Source organism: Enoplosus armatus, chromosome 8 (genome assembly GCF_043641665.1).
Source record: "Enoplosus armatus isolate fEnoArm2 chromosome 8, fEnoArm2.hap1, whole genome shotgun sequence".
NCBI lineage: Eukaryota > Metazoa > Chordata > Actinopteri > Centrarchiformes > Enoplosidae > Enoplosus > Enoplosus armatus.
Genome location: NC_092187.1, coordinates 21,669,726 through 21,693,103, shown reverse-complemented (window position 1 = coordinate 21,693,103; position 23,378 = coordinate 21,669,726). Strand labels below are relative to the sequence as shown.

Genomic DNA, 23,378 nt, shown 5'->3' with positions numbered 1-23,378 from the left:
TCTGTAACCCACAATGTACCTACAGGAAGCTACGACTGCCACAGTCCACCTCTACAGCTTCCTGCGTGCTGCCTCTGGTTGTTCATACTCAGACTTCTTACTTCACACTTCACACATCAAAATGAAGACACTGTGTCTGATTTTGCTTTTTCATGGTGAGTGGGTAATGATTTACAACTTGTATTGATGATCATAATCGTCTTTTTATTGATTACAAAATTTCTACAAGGGAAACATTTATTTTCCTTTTGGAAAATTAAAAATACATGTCAATGTCTATTTGAGTGGACAGTTGTTTTTTTTTGCAAATATCCATTTCATTGACATGAAGTTTAACAGAAATGTATACGTTTACTAAAAATCTAAACCTCATTAGTAATTGGAAAATGAATAGATTAAAACTTTACTTCTTCAGTCACACTGGAGTAACTATTGTGCCATATTTGAACACTTTAGAAAATGCATTTTAGCAAATTAGTGTTTGCTTTGATATCATAAGATAATGATTTTTGGATACATTTATGTGAACTATTTTATATATTTTATAATATCATATTATTATCATTTTTACTTCATGCATGAAATGTGTGTGATCTGCCTGACGTGGAAATCTTTGTTTCAGCGGAATATAATGGAGAATGGTAGAGTATTTACAGATGCAAATGTAACCAAGTGTTATTGTGGAACAACCTGAAACCATTTTCTGATTGCTGTGGCTACGATTGGACTCTTGTCTTTCAGGAAGTCTTCAGCTCCAGTGTGATAAAAAGGAGATCACAGCACATATTGGTGGTGAATTCATGTTTATCTGCGAGTATGACACAAACCGATTCCTGTTCAGTAAAAAGTACTGGTGCCGAGGGGACTCCAGAAGCACCTGTGAGATTTTGGTGGATTCAGAAGGTGGTACTAAAACCAAAAACACACATAGGTCTCACATAATAGATGCAAGAAGAAGAGGGCTGTTTGTGAAAGTCACGAATCTCCAGTTTGACGACACTGGAATGTACTGGGTTGGGATTGACAAAATATATGCTGACATCATGACTTCAGTTAATGTGGTTATCACTGAAGGTAAGAAGAAAAGGGAAGCTTTTAATGATTACCTTAGAAAATATACATTACTATCGCAATATCAGTAATGTTTATGGACTGCATTTGGACATTCATTCCTCTGAATGAGTGAACCAATATATCACTTGCTCTTTTGTGCCAGTTCCAGTATCAAAACCCAGACTTTGGCCCTTGAGCTCTCTGAGGGACAGGCCAACATGTTGGGGGCAGCCCGTGACCATGCGCTGTGGTTGTACAAAGGGCACTGCCGTTCGTTACACCTGGTATCAAAACACCCACCACAAGGACGTCCTGCTTCACCACTCATCAGACTTACGGCTACGCTGTGGCGCACTGGATAAGGACAGTGATTATTACTGTACTGCCAGTAATGACATAAGCAGCCAGGGGAGTGATGTCCTCTCTGTGCAGGTTCTGATGCCTGCAGACAGCAGCTGTATATATGTCATTAATATGCAGGGTAAGAATGGATGTGGTATTGCATTCTTTCCTATAAATATAAATGCAACAATTGCTTATGATTATGTTGATGTTTTATCGTAACACATGCACAATGAATTCTAAGAAATGCTGTGATACATAATTGTTTTAAAACATAACTTATGTGGATTCAAGTCATCATACAGTAAGTACTAAGACAACAAAAAGACATTAGACATTACAAGTAAAGATTTTAAGACAATACAATACTTCACAAGAAAGATTAACACGCTTTCTGCAACCATAATGTATGGTGAGTGTGGTTATGGCATGTAATAATGCTTTTTATGACAGCTTGCTGTGTGTTTCAAGTCGAGTAAAGGTGTATTTATATTGTGCTTTTATACAGTGCGTACAGGCACAGCATATATAACATTTCTATAAGGTTTGTGTCATTATGAATGCTTGATGCTTCAAGAGAACAGCTGTTTACAAGTTTTGCTATACAGTTATAAAGGTCAGGGGTAAAAAAAAAAAAAAAAAAGAAAAGCAACCTAGCTTTCATTTTGGCTTCATACAGTATGAGTGGAGGACAGGATAAACAGGAAGCCATGCCACCAGAGGTGTTACTATTTAATGACACTTCTGCCATTTATGGGTCTTCAAAAATGTAGCGTGTATCTGTGTCCCGTCAGTTTTGCTTTTTTAGTAACACTGTGGCTCCATTTCCTCTGTGCCAACACACGTTGCATTGAATTACAATCCTGCCCAAATACACCCTTACTTCACTTATAGCTGAAAATAAGCTGTCATGAAGTCATATTGGAAAGCCTTAAACACACAGAATAAGATCTTATAACCTTTCATGCCAAATGGGCGATTGTGATATTATAAATGACTGATTATTGGTATACTTTACCATTATGAATATTGTTTTATTAATATTTTTTTAATGACTATGGTTATGTATACTGCGTGTAGGATTTGACTTTGGTGACCCCTAGTGGTTGTATTAAAAATGACAGAATAGCAGGTAGCCATGCATACCAATCCTTTCCCTCATCAACCTCAGAGATCTGACCCAGGACACATACACTGCACCAGTTTTCACTGGGATTGTCTCATTTTTCTATATTAAATTATGTGATTATATAAATTGAAAAGAATAAATTCTAATAAAAACCATACACCAAGGGACTTTAAGTAAGAATATATAATACTTTAAAAACATGGCTTTTGAATGTACTGATAAGGTCTGACTTGTTTTGAGGCAGTTGTAAAATCCTTATTGCACAAGGTAAAATAAGGATTTTACTAGTTCATTGGCAATGTTTTGTTTTTAATCATCAGGCCAGCCCGTTTATGACTGTGGGGACAGAATGAGCACCACCACGGCCAGAACTTCACCCCTGACGACCTGCCAAGCTACCATGAAAATCCACTCTGACACAAGAAACCAGTCTTTACAAATCAATCAAACTAATGAAGATCTGTTTTTCAGCAGGTTAGACTACATTTTCTTTACTCACTTTGATACTACTAATCATAGCGAGGGCTAAAAGGAGATTCATTCATTCATGCTGTCTGAAAACAGTCACTAATCAAATCTTTGTTATTTCAGGGCATGGACAGGGATGCCATTTTGGTATACTTTTCTGCGTTGGGGTTCTTTGGCGTGTTTACTGATATTTCTGTGTACAGTACTCAAATGTACAAAAACAAGACACAGACGTGCCAAGAAAAATGTCCCATTTGGCTTAGTGACCTAAAATTTATGATGGTAGTTCTTTGGAAGTCATATGAACCGCTGTGACACTGGTTTTGTGGTTTTATTATAGCCCAGGGTAATTTGATAACACGTGGTGATTTGAGAAGAGTCTGGGTCATAATGTACGTCAGCATGTTTATCACCATGACAAATGATAAAAGTGGAAACCAGGCGTTGCTTGGTGAACATTTCCTAATTTGTTGGAATGTGAATTTACTTTTATCAGATCAAGCAAATACAGTTTGCCCGAGTGTTTATTTTCATTCCATTCTTCCATGTAAACTGGTCATACTCCATACAATATTAGGAAACAGGGGGTGTATTGGGGTGCAACTGGTGACTGGAAATGTTATGATAAGTGATGCAGGCCTAACAAGGATTGTTTCTTCAAAATATGAAGAAACACCCCACACGCATATTTGGAAATGACTCCCTTGCACAAACAATACCTCAGTGGTGAGGCTTTTTATGGCATGGAAATATATTGTCTAAGTTACTGAGTTACTTAGAATACAACATGTATAACAGCCCTCCCATCAGAAGCTAGAAAGCTGACACATTATCCTCATCATGAATACAAATGTCAATGTTAAAAATAAAACTTTGAATTCCAAAACCACATTACATAAGTCCTGTATTATTTTTTTTAGAACTCAGAGATGAAATGAAAGGATAAAAAGGACTTTCTAAAGAATCCCTGCCTTTACCGCTGTACATTTGTACAACAGTTTTGTTCACTCTTTCATCTGATTGCTTTATGATTTGAAGGCAGGGGAGAAAAATTGTGAAAGACGCACATTTCTTAAAAAAACCTAAGAACTTGTCGCTCGGTGGGAAGTATGTCACTTCCTCATTTTGACTCTGCCAGGGTTGGGTCCGTTACATCAGGTTCTATTAATACCTTGTCTGATGGTCCACATTGTTACCATTAAAATGATGGTAAATTGTGACTGGCTATCAGAATACACATCCTCATAACCATTTATGGTCTACAAAGCCTTCCTGGAAATTTTAAGGAATAGCCTTTACATTCACTTCGGAGATGTCACAACAGATCTTTACATTTTCTGTTTGTCCTCTCTGGTGTTTTGGTCTAGTGCTCTGTTTGTACTTTGCCAAAATCACTTATCAGCAAAAGCGCAAGAACGCATGTGTTTGTGATGTTTGAGGTTTTTGTGAACCTATATCGTAAATTGTGATCCATGTTTTGTTTTTTTTCGTCAGTATTCAAGTTTCATGGTTAAGGGTTACAGTATGTTATAAAGTTGGCGACTTTCAGCTGAAGGACAAGATATGCGTTCATAAGACCATGCAAGTTTCCAACAAGGAGGAACCCATCACAATTCACCATTGTGGAGATGGGAGCGTATCTATATTCCCAAGGTTCTATGCTCTCTGGGTCCTATGGAGACCTTTCAAGGGGTTTTGTGTTCTCAGCAATGTACCTAGTGTACCTACGTTCAATGTATGTTTCCCTGGTTCAATACGTTGAAATCATCCCCTACAGTTTTTAGCCTACTGAAATCCTACTTTGCAGGTAAGACAGTTTTCTTGACTTTAGAGATTGATATCTCCACAGTGGCTGAATGGATTTTTACCATTCAAACTGCATTTGAAACGTCCATCTCCTTCGTTCTTTTGCCCTTACCAATCTCTCACAATGTTTGTTTATATCAAGTGACACACATGCTCAAAACTCAACACAAGGCTGGACAGAAGAACAGCAACAACTTTGCGAGGACGTAACTCTGCAATGGTACAGTGTAATTTCACATGGTTCAATTTACCGTCATCGAGTGGGTCTCCTCTTTCAAACCATAATGTGAAAGTCCTAGTTTTTACGTGGGTAAAGCCACTTGACTTATCATTGACTTATGATATGATGAAAGTATGGCACATTTGAACATACAATAATGGTTTACAAGTAAAGAACAGGTCTAGAACAGAACTAGGCCTACTTATTTTTTGCTCCTGGGAGAGAAAACTACCAGGAAGACAGATGTTAAATGTGTCTTATGTTACATAACATTCGGTATACTTAGCTGTCTGTACAGTCCATGCAGTAGTATTGACTATACTATGTTGGCTTTATTTAGTCACCTGAGTGTGATTTGAGAGACAAGTCAGTGAAACAGTGTGTGTAAAATATCGTCTATGTTGGTTTGATACAAGTTCAGTGCTGTACACAGAATACACCCTGCATAACAGCCCCCCCATCAGAAGCAAGAAAGCTGAGATATTATCTTCGAACTTGTGATGTACAGTAACTGCGACGTAAAACTGGGCAGCGAATCAGAGATCTCGAGTTTCGACCCGGGCTGTTCTTCATCCATTCTCAGAGCGAGAAGCTGCAGGTCCCTGATTCAGTATTACTCACATTGGGTTGTAGAAATTGTCTGTCACTCTCAAACCATTTTGGCTTTTGGGTTTGTCTGATTTTTTTCTAAAATATTTACTCAGTATTGTTAAAATACATTATAAATTTAAATGTCAAAAAATAATTCCAAATAAAACTTTTAATTTCAAAAGTCCTGTACATGAGTCCTGTATTATGTTTAGAACTTAGAAGTGAAATAAAAGGGGGAAAGGGTTATTTCTAAAGAATCCCTGCTTTTACCACTGTACATTTGGTACAACATTTTTTTTTAAATTAGGGGCAGGAGAGAAAAATTGTGAAAGACCAAGAACTTGTTGCTCAGTGGGAAGTACGTCACTTCCTCATATTGACTCGGCCAGGGTTGGGTCCATTACATCATGCTCTGAGAATGCCTTGTCTGGTGGTCCACATTGTTACTATTAAAATTATAGCACATCCATTATGGTTGCATCAGAATACACATTTCTGGAAACTGTAAGGAATAGCCTTTACATTCACCTTAGAGATGTCACAACATGTAAACATGGCTTCATCCTTACATCTTCTGTTTGTCCCGTTACATCTGACCCTTAGATGGCCCTATGGGACGAACAAAAATGGGCCACCACTGACCCAATGAACCACCGTGAGATGCCTTTAAAACAACCAAAGCCATGGGAATACATTTACATAAATAGATACAAACAACAAGACACTAAATAAAGACAACCAAATGGCACAAAGTTAAAACACAAAAGCCACACAAAAATCCCAGGCTGAGAGGCAGCAAGCCTGGCAGTCCCACGCCAGGAGCCTCGGCCTATGATGCTGGTTAAGGATCTTTTAAGCGCATGCCCAGGCCAGGTGCACCTCATTGGGCAATCACGACGAACACCTGGGCAGAGAAAGAGAGGGCAGAAGAGGAAACAGGGACAAACACAGGGAAACACATAGAGCCGTAACACCCCCTCAGGTTAGACAACATATGGACCCTACAGGTCTGGTGAAGGGGACTGTTAGGTACTGAGGAGGGGGGGCTTACAGTATAGGCACCTGCATAACTCATGTATGGTAATATTGTCATATTATATAGCAGCTAAAAAGGCGCTGTTTAAGTGTTTACGGATGATTGGAAATGATGATTGGAATAACTGTTTTTGCCAAAATGACTTATCAGCATTGATAAATGGGCAAAACGTTCTGCGTTTTTTTTGTTGTGACCATACATATCTTAAATCGTGATCCATGTTTTTATTCGTCAATATTCAATTTTCCTGGTTAAGGATTACAGTAAAGTTGAAAAGTTTGCGACTTTCGGCTGAAGGAGAATCTATGAGTCACTGCCTGTAAAGCCACGCCTGCCTCCGACAAGAAGCCGCAGCAGTCAGAAAGGCGACCGCATTCACCATTGTTGAGGTAGCAGCTACTACCATAGTGCTTCTTCATATTTAACAGCCATTTGGGTAAGTTAAAAATCCATCCGATGCTTTAACAAACGGCCCTACCAAAACTAACCGAAAACAGACCGGCGATAACGCGCTAATCTGACTAAAACAATGAATCATTAACGTTTGTTGACGTTACGTTGGCTAACTGATAGCTAGATAGCCCGGCCTTGGCTGACAGGCTCTGTTGCGATTTCCTGAATTTAAAAATGTATTCGATATGAGCAAATTAAAACACTCCGGTGAACACAGTTTAACGTATTTAGCTAAACCCGAGGATCTGCCGGTAATTTCGGTTTAGATTGTATTTAAATTAAAGTTGGATATAGGTTTACGCTGTTAGTTTTACTGCGACGCGTTACCGCCCACGGTGTGGTTTTTAATGTAGAAAGATGGAGGTGGCAACATACTTCACTCAGTGACGTTAGTTTTAAGGGGTGAAATTTTACTGCTATATTGGCATCTTAGTATTTCTCTATTTTAAACGTATGCTGAATTTGCCAGTCGAAACTGTCGCTTTAGACAGAAGTTGTGAAGTAGCTCGGGACGATTAGCTAACTAATTTACAGAAGCAGTGTCACGTTAATTGAGTAAAATAGACAGATTTTGAATGGAGTATGGCGTGATGTTTTCTTGATCAGGCGACAAAGGACAAGGCTGAGCGCAGTCACCTACAAAGATTAGCCACTGACCAATATACATAATTGCGAGACTAAATATGTGGTTATTTCTGATATTGGGTATTTTAACTTAACCTGGACAAATATTGATGTTTTAGCTCGATGAGAGTATAGTAACTCGCTGTCATCGACTATAGCTACATGATAGCTACATGTCTGTATTTTAATGTGTTCCACGGAGAAGGCCCTGCTTGAATGGAATTGTCAACCATCTTATCCGAGTTAATACTCTGATTGCCTTAATTACATTTGCGTTTGTCTTTGTCAGAAAGCTTATTGACTTCAGCAAGATTTGCCAGATCCCGTCATGGGTGTCTCCTCCTTCCTACTACTGAGCTGTCTTGGCCTTGCCATTACTGCTCAAGGTGAGTGGCAGAGCAGATAAGCTTGTGACATATGTGTGATTATACACAAACTGCTGTTTGGTCTTCAGTTAACTTGTCCTCACTTCTTTTGATTCTTTCTTTCCCCCCCTCATAGCTCAAGACTGTTCCAGACCTCTAGCTGGACCCAACATGAATTTGAAGGACGACGACATTCTTTTACAAACTTTCCCAGATGGACTCCAAGTTTCTTTTACCTGTGAAGTTGGCTACATGTCTGTAGGAGGGTCTGCAGTCATTACTTGTATGGCTGGCACTTGGACCCCTGTGAGGCTGAAATGCGAGAGTGAATATTAGCATTTAATTTTTTCCATTACAATTCCTTTATAGCAGCAATATTTCACAACAAGTTTTAAAAGGCAACATTCTCTGATTTGGAGCCCTCTAGTAATTGTCTTACCAATATATAAATGTTCTTTTAGATGGGTGACTGATAATATCTAGTGACCAGTCTGACGAGTCAGTTGGGCATAATGATATCCTGGTATTTTTAATGGAGGAATTTAATCCTTATGAGAGTTTTCTTTTTCCAGGACTGAACTGTGGCTCTGCTGGAGAAGTGGACAATGGGTTTATTGATTACTCTGGAGGGTCTGAGTTCGGTGACCAATGTGAGATCTTTTGCAACACTGGGTTAGTAACAAACTGATAACTCAGATTTTTCATGTTCAGAGAATTAGTTTTTAAAATGTGAGTAGCATATTTTAACTCTAAAATGTCAGTACCCATTATGTTTCCCAATCAAAATACAACTTATTCCAATCAAAGTGGGTGTTCAGGAGTGCTTGCTTACTTTTCAGTGGTGTCATGTGAAAAGGGTTAACACAGATCCTTCTTGAAATGTGTTGTCTGAAGTCTAACTTTTGTTTATTATTCATTAATTAGTTACAGATTGGTTGGGAACAATAAACTCCTTTGTGAAGTTAAGGGGTGGAGTGGCAGGTTGCCTGTATGTGAAGGTTGGTAATCTGTGTGTGTGTGTTAATACAAGGCACATGACTAAATAAAAACTCAGTGACTATTTCCATTCTAATTGTTGCCATTTTTATTTTGCAGTGTTGGTTTGTGATCCACCACCTGTGATTGAAGGTGGCACTTTCAGTCCAAACGAAGAAACGTATGAGTATGGACATGTTGTACGGTACAGTTGTCAAAGCGGTTATACACTCAAAGGAACACCATCAATCTCATGTTCAGAGGATGGAACATTTGTGCCTCGTCCTCCTACATGTATCGGTAAGTGTTTTTACGTGTTTCCAACCTTTTCTCAATGCAATCTCAGCTGTCACTGATACTCGCACGCACTCTGGAAAAGGTTATTTTGGACAATTGTATTAATTTCCATTTAACATTTTCTTTGTCTACAGTGGTTCAGTGTGAAGATCCTGATATTCTAAATGCTGACTGGGTTAAAGGTTCTCGACCCCCTCATATATACAGGGCTACTGTGACATACCAGTGCAGATCTGGATATGTTATGAAAGGAGCGAGTACCCAGACATGTGAAGGAACTGGTCAGTGGTCACCTGGACTTCCACAATGTGAAAGTAAGTCATAAATGCAAATTACTACTTTTTTTAGTTCTGTAAATAAAAGTCAACCTGTTACGTTTGAACATGATCAAACATGATTTAGATGTCACATTCTTGCATGTGATTAGCTTAACTGCATACTGTTTTATATACTCAGCTGTCTGTGGTTTACCATCTAGATTAAATTAGCATTGGGGTTTTTTCCTTTGCTGGGTGGTTAAATTTAAGTTTTTCAAATCAGGAAGTTGCTATACCACTGTTTGGAAAAAACACAATTTTTTGCTTTTTGCTTTCTCTAAAATGCCCCTTTTTATTTATGTTTGATGAAATTACTAAATACAATTTTAAAAAGAAGAATCCAATTTAACATTTTAAGATAAATCCATAAAATTAATTATAAGTCTTCTACCACACATCCTCTGTTGATAAATACATTTCACAAATATATAAATAGTTCCTAAGCAATGAAGGAAAATGTTTGAAGTAGCATTTAGAGTCATGGACTTAATAATTTCCATAAAGCTGCAGTGCATGAAATATTTCTCACAGTTTGACATGTGGATATCGGTTGCTATTATTATAGCACCATCATCAGAAAATAAAATTTAAAATAGTAAAATAGCAGCATGAATTGGGTATAGAAACAGCTAATTATTCGTTAACACAGTCCTGATGACTCCTATGTGTTTTTGCAGAAATTAAAACAACCACCACTACTACTACTGCTAAACCAACAGGTAGAGTCCATGTTAATGCTTAAGAACTATTTAAAGCCCTACAGTTTAACTAGTTTCTGCAGCCTAATTATGAATCAATAACTATAGTATCTATGTAATCTTAGCACATCCGTGATGTCAGTAACGCAGTCCTGATGACTCCTATTTTATGTTTTTGCAGAAATGGTAACCCCAACTAAAGCTACTACTACTACTACCACGACCACCACCACACACTCTCGTTCCACAAAGAAACCAACAGGTAGAGTCCATGTTAATCCTTAAGCCTAAAGCCCTACAGTGTGTTCACCTGATGAAATGGTGCAATTTGTTTGGGCTACAAAAAACCTTTTTGGGGTGATTGATACCAAAAGCCTACATTATTTTACAGTATGAAAGCTAATGAATATATCTTGCAGCAAACTGATGTCATTGAGTTTGAATGATCGCAGTGTTGGTATATTATTAAAAGCATAAACAAGCCTTTTATTTATTTTCTGCCCATATGACTTGTTATAAGGTAATATAGGATCGGTTGATGTGTGGTAACAGGCATTTTATCCATGAATATTTTGTAGTCTCCAAACGGCTAAAACAATATCCCACCTCATTTAAAATCCCTGACAGTTTAACCCTAACCCTAAAATTAAATATAACAATTATATTAATAGTATGTAGTTGATTGTTTTTATGATAAAATCTTGACTCAACAGACACACCTTAACGTTTACTCAAAACATTGCTCAGCCCTAGTTGATATGTCTACATGTAAGACGCAGTAGATGGACTTGATTTTTAATCTTTTGGCTGTACATCTCACCTTCAGCTGCTCCTGGTCCTGGTCCTCAACCAACGGACTCACCCGGTAAGTCTTTAACGTAATCTTTTTATATTGGATTAATTTTTGTTTTTTAGCAGTAGCAGATTAGCATTGCAGTTTAATCAGAACCACTGTTTGACACCGTTACCTGTACTTGTTGTTTTTACAGACAATGGAAGTGACTTGTCTAAGCCTTTGGGTATTACTTTTGGGGGTAAGTTTCAACTTCATCCTTAAATAGTAGATCAAGAATGTAAAGAGATAATGTCGGCTAAAATCAGATCATTGTGGCCTCAGAAGAACAGAATGGTTATGTTTCAGTTGACTATGGAGTTCTTGAGAGGGCATCATGTTCTAATTTGGGTTAACAAATAAGAACAGACACATTCAGCCATTAGAACATAGTCGTGAACTAATGGCTGGATATGTCACTTTACTGTGGTTTGTGTTTTGTACATGATATCAATTTTGCTATGGAAGGTTCATATATGGTTTAACTAATTATCTCTGAATTGCTATTCCAACAAGAAGCAATAACAATAGTTTTACTGTAATAATTTCATAAAATGAAAGGTTTTGGTATAACAATCTAATCCATTTCATGTCAGGACGGTTTCAGACATTTACATGGCAGCACATTTGTTGGCCTCATCACCAGTCATCTTATTTTACATAACCATCTTCAAATGTCTCCTTTATTTTTTTTCCTCATCAAAATAGTCATTGGTATTGGTGCACTCATTGCTGGTGGGTTACTTTACTGTGGATGTCCAGCTTACATCAAGAAAAAACGACGGTAAAATGTTTTCTTCAACTATGGCAACTAACCCTTGAAATGGCTTTGTTGCACCAACCATTAACCGTGCATGATTATTGTTATGGCTTCTCCAACCTTTTCTTTGTTTCAGTGCATTTTCATACCGTCCATGCTTTTTGCCATTTTTAAGTTGTGTGCTTTTGGAGTTTTGGGTTTTTCTGTACCACGTAGTGTCAAGGTTGTCATAAGAGGGTGCACTGTAATGAGCCCTGAAAGCACTCTCCTACACAGAGCTGTCGGTCACTCAGTAGAAAGCGCTTTGCCCCAAGTAAAAAGTATGAGAGGGACAACTGGCAACTTATTATTATTATTATTATTATTATTATTATTATTATTATTGGGCAAAACATTAATGTTAATGTAATATGCAATCTTGGGTAAAGACAAGGCCCATCATTTCTTTGAAATGTTTTGAATTACATTGGCTAATTTTATCTCTGCAAAATAGGAAGTAGCTGTGCCAAGTACAAAGATGTTTCCTGTGGAGGTAGCATTGCCTGTGTGTAGCCTAATGCCTAACTCACTGTATAGGAGAGTGTCTTCAAAATCAAAGGCTTAACTTAAAATTTGATCTTCAATATGCATTGAAGTTTCACAACTTGGGCCCTAAAGGCAACTGAGGGCCCATAATGTTTGCCATAAATGTTGGGTTATCCCAATGCATAGAAAGATGGAGGCTAGTCAATTAAATATGATAAAAATATGACAACAGAGCATTTGGTGGTATTTTAGTCATATATTTCTTTCTGCAGAAGAGGCATGTATTCTTCCCATTTTTATTTATAGTAAGATCCCACACATTATGTTAACTATGTGAACGTTATATGTATTGAACATTATACTGAATATATATATGTATATGTATATATATGTATACATTTTTTTTATTAAATTTTTTACGGTAACCTAATTTAAAATTTTGGAACACCAGGCCACATGATATGAATATTAAACAGCTATTTGGAGTGTAACAACAAAATCCACATGCAAGAGATTTGAACAGGTAGCATTTTGCATCTCAAAGTAACACCCACACAAATTTGGATATTTCGTCTGTAAGAGATGGATGGATAGCAGCAGAAAGGCCTGGTGTGTGTGTTGTATTCTTTGTAGATGAGTGGTCTGTAGTCTTGTGGGTGAAGAGGGTGTTTGTCTTTCCTTAAGCTCTGCTTGCGTCTTTTCTGCCTGGTTATACGTAAATAGTAATGTTGACCAGTCATTATTGGATTACAGCTCTCGGAGAGATTATCCCGACAAGGTGGATACACTAGATGGAGAGGGAGTAGCACTCTCGGTAAGAAGATGGACCACCAAGCACACTTATTTATACCAAAAATGAACAGCTAATGATGTCATGAGCAAGAATAATATGATAATCTAGGTAGAAGCTTTCTTGTTATTTCAGTCACTGGATGTTCATGATGTATCATTAATTTCAAAATGTTTTTTTCTTCCCTCTTCCACATTATCCTGGGCTCCTGCATGCCTTACTTCTCATAAAACCTTCCTTCAGTTATCTCTCTCTTTCACAGGGCTGCACAGGTTTTTACAATTTGTCTGAAAATGTCTAATTTAAATTTTCTTTCTTTCTTTTTTCTTTCCCCGTAGTAAGTGCAGCAGTCCTGTGGGTCCAACTTTACTGGGTGTAAAATTGACTGGTTGAGAAGAGGAATGTCACTGGACCAGTCTTTGAATGCACTTTCACGTCCATGTGCATGTCCATGGCACTGGCTTGTGAAACCCCCCTGAACATTAGTTTCTAAACGCCAGTCTGAGATTCAAAAATCTTGAGCTCAATCCTTAGCTCCTGCTGCCTTTAGTGGTTCCTCCGATTAGTTGACAATACCAATGACAATTACATTTTTGATGCCACTCATAACTGCTTTTTCCTATTCTACATAATTCAAATCCAGTGACGTTTGGGATGCCTTCCCTTTCCTGTACAACGTCACAACAGTGTTTCTATTTTGTAATAATGAAGGAATTACATTTCATGTTTATAAGAGAGGCTGAATCATTAAACATGCACTATAGCACAGAGCACAGCTCAGCTTGGCCAATAGAGCTCAATTGCAATGGTGGCTTAAAATAAGCAAAATCAGTACAAAATGTTTGCATGGTTCAGCTTAAATACAGCTGGCTCCTAGCCGATAAACCAGTTCTCCAGTAGATTCAACCCCATTAGAGGAAAAACAACAATGGGCTCTGTAATACAGTGCCTGAACGAAAGGCATGGTTCATATGCCTTTTTAAAAAAAAGAAAAGAAAGAAAAGCGTTTTAGCTTCGTGTGTCTTCTTTTGTTTTCTTGTGTTTGCCTGTGGATTGCACAAATGTTGAACCACTTCTTAGTTAATTGAGGCTTAATTGTGGGCCTACAATGGCTGAATGTTTATGCTAAATAATTAGCCATGTTTGGCACATTGGTTATTGTGCCATGTAGCTTCACCAAATTAACTTAATCAGTTTTCCACAACAAAGAAGGTTTTTGTTTTTACGCCTCCAAATTATTTGTTTGAAACTTACGCTTTCAGAGATCCATAGTTTAATACGAGAAGAAGAGGAGGAATACTTTCGAGTGTTAAGACACAGATTGAGTCTGTGGTAACATAAAGATGTATAGATGATGAATTCTAAAAAACTTGCACTTGCCTGGATTTTTATTTATTAAACTAAAATGTGTGTCAGAACATCTCTTAACAATTTCTTTATTGATTTGAGGCAAGTGAAAAATTGCTTTTATATTTGCACTTCCTTTTGTAACCAATTCACGCAATAAAATCTACAAAGACTCACCAGTGTGTTCAGTGTATTCTTTTTGTGCAGACACATACAGTATGTACTCAAGCTTTGCCTATCATGACTAAATGTTTGTTCCTGTTGTAGGGATTTGCTATCAAATAATGAAGCTTGAAAAGTTAATGGAACTTATTAAAATACATTTGTGTGTGTGTATATATATATATATATATATTCAGCTATTCCATATATTATGCATGTTGAAATGCAGTAAGAGAGAGGGGAGCTTGTTGAATTATTTATTGGTCAATATTTGAAAACTATTGCAGCACACATTGTTGTGCATCCAGTTTCTATAGAAACTACATTGAGAAATTCTAACATCCAGCAACTCTAATATACAATACACAGGTGTCCATGTCTAATTAAGCTACTGTATTATATACAGCAAGAATCTGCAATCACTTTACTATACATTCAATATGGAGCATTAGAAAAAATATTCACTTTAAGGTCTATACATGCTAACAATCAATCAACAATCAACTTGTGGACATGATACACTCAAGTTTTGTTTTTCTGACTTAAAGTCCCAGATGCCCAAAAGAGAAGTTATAAGAAACAGAAGATCTTTTAACAATGATCATTCAAATGGAAACTGTCTGAAGCTACTCTAAATATATTTTAAATGCCAACTGTGGGTACAGAGACTATATTTTATGTTATAGTGCCACCTTGTGGATTTGACACTGACTACAGAATTATTAAAAGAATCCACTGGATCAGGTTAGCAGACAAACATCCAGTGGTGGAATGCCCAAAGTACAATTTTAAGATACTTGTACTTACCTATTTGCATTTAATGCTTCTTGTACTTTTTACATGACTGCATTTATTTGACTGTTGCATTATTTGCAGACTAAATTTTCACATGCAAAACAATACATTTAGCCATTAATACTTAAGTACCTTTACTTAAGTAAAATGCAGGACTTTTATTAATAATGAGTATTTTTAAATGGTATTGTTACTTTTACTAAGTAAAGGATCTGAATACTTCTTCCTCTACTGCAAACATCAATGTAGATTATCAATGAGAGATCCAGGATTGATTGAGAACTTAAGAGGCTAGTAGCTACTGTGAGAGTAATTTTGTTTTCACTTGCTTTAAAACAGTAATGTGACAAAATGTCACTGCAGGTAATCCACAGTCAGCAAAATAAAAAAGCACAGCTGAGTTGCAAAATCCTCCTCAAGGTGTGATGAGATCTGTCCTTCATTGTAACCGATTTCAAATGGTGCTAGAAACAAAAGCAGACTCTGAACACCAAAAGAAATCGGTCAACCTTGGAGAGAGGACAAAGGGCTTGAGCTGCCAAAACATCACAGTAGACTGCTGGTTTGTAGCCTACTGAGTAGTGCTTCAGGGAGTGATACTTCCCAGGTGGAGTTGTCTCTTTCTTTCACCTTTATCTCAGGAAACATCATTGTGAATCTTCACAGATGCATGTTGCTGGCCAGTGAAATACACTTCCCACCCCAAGAACACTGATTTCAAATGGTGCTAGATAGATGACAATACTCTAAGCCACCATCTGAAACCAGCTTCCAAGGGGGGCACTTCTGACAGAAGGCGTTCCTTCTGTGGCGTGAAACAAACTTGAATCTAAAAAAGAATGGAAAACAGCATTAATGATAGGAGGAAATATTGGAAAACAATTAGTAAAATTAGTTGTTAGTTCGACACAAGGAACAAGACAATGTGATTCTCCATTATAACTGATGTGATACGAGAACATAAGAGTGGTTCAGATGAGGCAGCAGACGCACAGATAGCTTGATATCCACATGTACTGTGTACAGTTAGACATCCATTTCTCATCAGGCACTTCACTTCTATCACTCATCACCTGAAATCATAAAGGGATGGGAGTGGTACTCAGAAGCATACACAAAGGGAAAGACATCTTTTATGGAAGAGTTGAATGTAGTTATTGTATGACATGTAGAAATAATCCATTGCATGTTGTTAGCAGATATGTATGACATTTAATCACAATAGACAGAGAATGTTACGCTGGTTCCTTTTTTTAGTTGAGAACGTTGACTTAAATAAGATCTGTGAGAGGACACTGAAGAGATAACAGCTGTTAGAGGCATTGTCGTATTAAGTCTTGGTTCATCCAGAAGCCTTACCGTGTGCAAATAGTATATAATTACTTTTTTAAACGATGCCTCATTGGTCTCCATTACCTGATTTGCGTAATTGAATTAGTAATAGGCACAGTAAGCTTTTAATTTTGTCTGTCTCTACCTTGTTTTTGACTGGACCAAGGTGATGTTCCAGAGAACCCTGACAGCATTTTGGAGACCGTCGTGGACCTCACATGTAATGCACTCTGGGATGGTTGGGGCTCATGCTCGTGCCCAGAAAGAAGTTTGATTCACTGCCCTGTTTCAGGCCAGAAAGCAGAGTGGAGGGAAGCAGATGAAGGGAGAGTGAGAGAGAGAGAGATGAAATGGAAAACCACTGAGAAAGCACCAGAACACCTCTCTCTCTCTCAATCTATTTCTCTCTTAACACGCCCACACGACTGATCTGATACTTGATCCAAGCTGCGCGGATGTGTGAAGGGCCAAACAAGAACAGACACACAAAACACTGCCACTGTATGTGTTTCACATGCAGGCTCACCTGCAGCTCTACGCAGACAGACCTCGGGCGAGTCCTCTCCTCTCTGTTGCTCGGTAGAATAGTGAGGATGATCGCGCGTTGCTCTCCAGCCACTACAAGGGAAAAGCAAGGAAGTGGCAGTCAATTGCTGGCAATGAGAGCCATGACGCAGACACGCAGCTACAATACACAGAGAGGGTGGGGCGAGGACAGGTAGTGGCCAGTTCACTGACTTGTTGCCAAGTGCTTCAACAAAGTACAAAACTACCCGACCATTTCTAATGTCCTTTTTCTCCTCCTCCTGCTGTTTTTACTCTCTGCAGACAGGTGAAAGGGCCGCTGACAATTAATTGTCTTGCTTCAAACCTTCTTGTCCCTCCAGAACACACACCCACATACAGTCTGCCTTCATTTCTTCAAGTTTACAATGACAACTCCCACAAATGCTACTTGTCTTCAAACTGATTAAAGCCAAATTAGGGAAGCCTAGCCCCAGCCTCAACACATCAGATGCGATTTACTTTGATTTTCACAGCAAGAGGAAGGACATAATCCCTACAGCCCTAAAAGTCCTTATCAGGCTAAAGATGGACCAGGCCAAGTCATTTTTTTTGTCCAGGCTGTCTGTGTGTGAGGGTAAGGCTATGTATGTGTGTGTGTGTGTGTGTGTTTGCACTGTAGCCACAGTGACGGCTCTGATCAGAGGGCCTGTCTGTCAGTAGGTATCTGGTTCCTCCGCCTGGCTGGCTCAACCCAACCCTGTCAGTTTTCTTTTTCGGGTTGTTTGTTGCTTGTGTGCCACTGGACCTGTTGTGTAATGCTTATAAAAGATTTAAAGGGACAGGAGGCCTTCAGAGAGTGGTCACTGACAGAATCAGGAAGGAACTGTGAAGCACCCTGGGGAAACCCATAGGGGTGAATATCTTCACAGCGGTCCTTATTTACAGAGAAATAGGAATATAATACCAAGAGTAAATCTGCTGAGTGAGTAAACTACAGTGAAACATGACATGATAAGCAATTTGTTAGCTTACGGTTGTACTTTTCAACACATCTATAAAATACTACCAAGCTAAAATACAGCTTATTGTTAAAAATAAATGCGTGTTTCACGAATCAACTGTCTGCAGGGAAGCTGGAAAAGTGTGCTTCTGTCTCTGACTGTGTGTCACGATTACGCCTTGTATTGATGTGTAGCCTACACAGACCGGTAGACTAACTAACCGTAGTGTTAAGTCATTCACTAGGAATGCACCCCCCCCCCCCCATAGTGGTGAGGTGACTGGGAGAGTACTGACGCTAAGAATCATCTTCTTTACAATACTCTTTACAAAGGAAAAATAAATAGGCGGCGATAGTATACAGTATTATACCATCAGCACATTTAGAAGAGAGAGAGCGAGAGGGAAGGAGAGAGAAAGACGCTGACTGTAGAAGCAGGAGCTGCAATGCAGACCACGGGCAGCCACACACGCTCTTGCATCATCTCAGAAATGTGGCATCTTTTGGACGTTGGATTTCCAGCCAGGAAAAAAAAAGAAAAGACCTCCCTTGTCTAGGGATTTAAATCCTTCCTGAGGTTGCCACCCTCATTGCAGGTATCGGAGAGTGTCAGGCATGCATGCTATGCAGAAGATGCTGAGCAGCTCTCTTTTACTGATGGTTCAGAGACAACAGGAAGTCCGGGGTAACACTTTATTTTGTGGGCCCCATAGTTCCTTAAAATTTCCTAGAAAGGGACTGTTAATTTTTAAGAAGGTTCCTGGAGGGCAGTATGTAATTTGGTATGAATTCTTTTGAACAATTGAGACAACTGGTTCAATTGATTAATTCATTCTGATTAACGGCTGGTGCAGCCAAGAGACTTTTAGTCAGTGCACAGCAGGTTACATGCAAAAATGTGAAATTTGTCTACATGCAAGCATATGGACAATAAAATTTCCCATCAAATAAACAATATTTAATCTGGTTTAAATGGATCTCTGGCAGTTTTTCCAGTCATTAAGACTTTAGCAGTTATTTTAAGGAAATGCGTATGGAAATCAACACAACACAACTAACTAAACTATAATGTCTTAGACCATTGTTTCCATTTTCCCTGTTCAGGAAACTTCTACAGAAATGATTATGAAATTACGGGACCTGTAAAACAACGCGTTACCAAGGCCTGAGGTTTGCTCACTGCATCATAAGAGGCAGGCACGGATCGAAATGTCAGCATCGGCTAGACGATAAATGTATGATAATCACGAAAACGAACACGAAAATCCCCAGTAACAATAATAATAATATATTAACAGGTCAACCCATACAAACATACATGGTACTCATGTATCCATGGAAAAGTGTTTCTACAACTGCAAAAGCTTTGTATAAGAGAACAGTGCTTCTTAACCAATCAGATGTTGAACTCCAGCTGCTTGCTTGCTTTTACTAAGCCAATAAAGCACTGCTGTGCGGCTTGTGGGGCCAGGGGAGCACCTCCCATCCAATGAGAACCCAGCGTTGGCACGGTGTCCTGTGATGCAGCAGCTTTAGTAAGTCCAGTGCATGTGAACTGGAGGGAAGCCAAAGCAGAGTCACCAAGAGAGCAAGGTAAACAACTTCTCTCTCTTTCTCTATCTCAGTTTCTCCTCCTTTTCTCTCTCTCTGATCCTGAGCCATGACATTTGGCCCCTTCTTTCTCCAAGGGAGAGACAGATAGAGAGATAAACAGAGAGAGGGAGAGAGGGAGAGAGAGAGAGAGAGAGAGTGATACAAGCTGTGTACTGGTTGAAGAGAAGTCCAGCCCAGAAATGACTGCGTCACCATCTCTGTCTCTCCTAACTACGCAGAAACAAATGTGTCTTGGGAAGGGTTTTGCCATATCCCAGTGGCCCTGGAGGGTGAAAACAAATCACATGACAAAAGTGCCACTACCCACAGACACCGAGCTGATCTGTTGTCTGATAGCAACATACAGATGGATCCCAAGTCTCTGCCTTCATACGAGCCTGCCTCTCTCTCTCCACGCTCACTCTTCCCTTCAACTCCATCAAGAGTTAACCACAACAAGTAGGCCAGCAGTTACCAGTTAACACAGTTACCAGAGACACATATATGTTCATATGTAGCGACATAAAAAATGTCGCCTTGTTGGCTGCATTCAACGACGAACTTATCCTGTAATGTTTTTTAAGGCTGCTGTAATGTCCACCTGGCTTCATCTGTACACAGTCCCATATAATGGTGTATTACACGTATAATACTGTTTCATAATAGGTCAGACGGCACCATGCATGATTGTATTCACCCATTTGCACAAATATAAACATCATCCGTATTTCTTACGGTGATGGAGGCAAAAAAAAGCAATGTTCGAATACCTCGATAATTCTCGGCAAAACATTCCTGACTGAGCTTCGGTGTGATATTAAGAACGTTCCAGAATATTCTTTTGTTAACCCCTTTGTCACACCTCTGCCCACTCAACACACACACCTTACCATGCTATCGAAACCTAGAGAAACTGTGTCACATCTTCAGCATCCATGTTGAAACTCATGATATCAGCTCACAGGAACTATACAGCACACAGACACACACACACACACACACACACACACACATATAGAAGCGACAGGCAGAGCAGATCAAAACTACCAAGGAGGAAGAGGAAGAGGAGGAGAAAGCCGAGGTTGTCCGAAACCATTGTGTCCACTTCAGGTGGAAAACTCGATGACTCTGGGCTTCTGTTATCTCAGCTTCTGTTTCTCCTGACATGAAAAAGTGACGTAGCAACTAATCCAAAATCTCTCTCTCACTCTGACTTGCTGTCCCTCCCTCTCTCTCCCTTTCTGCTTCCCTCTCAAACACGCACTCTTTATTTTCATCTTGTTGCAACAGCAGAACTGCTATTAGACGGCTACTTCGAACTAACACATATACACAGACCCAGAGCAGACCCCACACAAATGCATATGTACGTGCGCGTGCACGCACGCACACACACGTACGACTGTGCACAGGCGCGCATGATCACGCTATTCCTCTTCCCGAGTGTGACGCAGCACTTAATTCTCTGTGCTTTTATACCACTGTTGTGTCTACACAACCCAACTTCTTGATCAAGCTGAGCCACAAACACGCTTGCTAGCTGCCACACAAGGCAAGTGAGCATGAGCAGACTGCAGTTAAAGGGACCCTACCACCACGGCTCCCTTTCGCCCACTCTGTGACGTTGCTGTGTCCCCATTTCCCCCCATGTCCCCTTATAATTGGGTCTCTCTCCCTCTCCTCTCCGCTGCCCTCCTCTCTGGCGCTCTCCTCTCTGCTTTCGGCTAGAGACGCACTCTGGCTCCTATGTCTGTGAGGCTGAACTGACTGAGCCTCCTCGATCACCTGACAACCCACTGGTTTTAAAGGCACATCACCAGCTTGTGTATCAGTTGCATAAGCACTCAGATGGTCTTTTGGCTTTTTAAATACAGTCTAATGAGGGATTCCACACTCTGAATCTGCACCAAAGGGAATATTTACATGATATTGCTTTGGTTCACGATGTTATGCAATTCTTTTGTAACCATATATTGGTTATATAGTGATTCCTGACATAGCAATACATGGTGTTCCTCGTTCAACGTTACTACTTTTTACCTCCAGAGTGGGGCAAGCGTTAAAAAAATAGCATACAGTGTGAAATGATTGACCGTCACAACCACACTCTGACACCTAACCACGAACAGGTCAACCACATGTATTTCCTTTTTCAGTTCTAGGTGCTTCCTACCACAGCTCTGCCCTAAAGGAAACGCAGAGCATGTTTTATCCACTGTTTCTATTCTAAATACAGCAATACTGTTATCCAGGTAAATCAGAAAAACACTTCTGTAATCCATTACATGATAGTATAAAATGTATGCAAGTGTATTGTATGAAACGTAAACCAGGGATGTAGCTGTCCCTTTAAAATGACTGTATCTTATAAATAGTCTGTTTTGGTTCTGTCAAACATTAGCTCAGTTTATTTTAAGAATTTGGGTCTTTGCAGTTTAATCTGATTGTTCACATACCTCGATCAGATGATTCTTCATTTGTAATGTAAATCAGACAACAGAGCTGCAGGAAGATAAAAGACAAAAACAACACTTTTTAGAGTGCAAATCCAAAAAAGAAAAATGCTCTAAAAATCAATCATTGAAATAATCTCACTTGACTTATGACATGGATATGAGTCAAGACAAATGTGGAACACTCCATTAGACAAGACACTTTGGCTGAACTGTATAGCGTTACAGCCTTGTGAATGCTACATTATCCATCCAGCACTCAAGGGATAATGCTACTAACTCAAGCACCAGCGAAAAAAGGGACAGTGCAGCTGGTCATTTAGGCTGTGGCACGACATATGAACAACAAAGGGACCCAACTATAATAAGATTCTATTATATACAAAGTTCAAATCAAGATATGTACACTATGAATGAATTCTCACTATCAACATCCATAATCTGTCTGGGGAAAGGTCGGTCAAATGAAAAAAAATGTTTGAATTTGTTATGGTCGTAGGTCTTAAACATGTCAAATTAGCCAGTAGCGTAGCTACCACTGCAACACTGCAACCAGTGTCCAGCAGGGGAATAAGAGGAACAAGCTTGGTTCTGTCTCTTTTATGAGCTCGTCTGTTCCCAACAAGGCTGTGCCTATTAGGTCTGTCTGCATTTGTGAAGCATAAAGTCCCCTTTATACGCTAAGCTGAAATAAAAGCTTTGTCTCAGTTAACAAAAGGTAAGCTCACCACCACACCTATTTATTATAGAGATATATACGACAATGTGCGCATTCAACAAGTGCCTTTATAAATAATTAATCGCTTTTTAAAAACTTCCTTTCTAAATACTTCCACGTTTATTCCAAACATCACAACTGTTGGCTAGAACTCAAGTGTTGAACTGCAGTCAACTACGTTTTGAGAATT

The 23,378-nt window shown here is 39.0% G+C and overlaps 2 protein-coding genes across 6 annotated transcripts; both read left to right on the top strand.

The window, feature by feature from the left end:
* The first annotated feature begins 631 nt into the window (after positions 1–631).
* Positions 632–2,498, top strand: LOC139288563 (uncharacterized). Its single transcript, XM_070909880.1, has 4 exons — positions 632–641; positions 742–1,074; positions 1,184–1,534; positions 2,476–2,498. Exons 1-4 carry the CDS (start codon positions 632–634, stop codon positions 2,496–2,498), a joined length of 717 nt encoding a protein of 238 aa, XP_070765981.1.
* Positions 2,499–7,011: 4,513 nt separating this feature from the next.
* LOC139288927 (membrane cofactor protein-like) lies at positions 7,012–14,804 on the top strand. Of its 5 annotated transcripts, none has more exons than XM_070910389.1 (14): positions 7,012–7,081; positions 8,012–8,108; positions 8,224–8,412; positions 8,660–8,759; positions 9,012–9,085; positions 9,183–9,362; positions 9,494–9,673; positions 10,354–10,395; positions 10,556–10,636; positions 11,201–11,239; positions 11,364–11,408; positions 11,915–11,990; positions 13,245–13,305; positions 13,620–14,804. In XM_070910389.1, exons 2-14 carry the CDS (start codon positions 8,051–8,053, stop codon positions 13,620–13,622), a joined length of 1,128 nt encoding a protein of 375 aa, XP_070766490.1. In that variant the 5' UTR covers positions 7,012–7,081; positions 8,012–8,050; the 3' UTR covers positions 13,623–14,804. The 5 variants fall into 5 exon arrangements, with proteins under 5 accessions (XP_070766490.1, XP_070766493.1, XP_070766492.1 ...); XM_070910390.1 differs by having other exon boundaries at positions 7,021–7,081; positions 8,016–8,108; XM_070910392.1 differs by lacking the exon at positions 10,354–10,395.
* Positions 14,805–23,378: the final 8,574 nt, after the last annotated feature.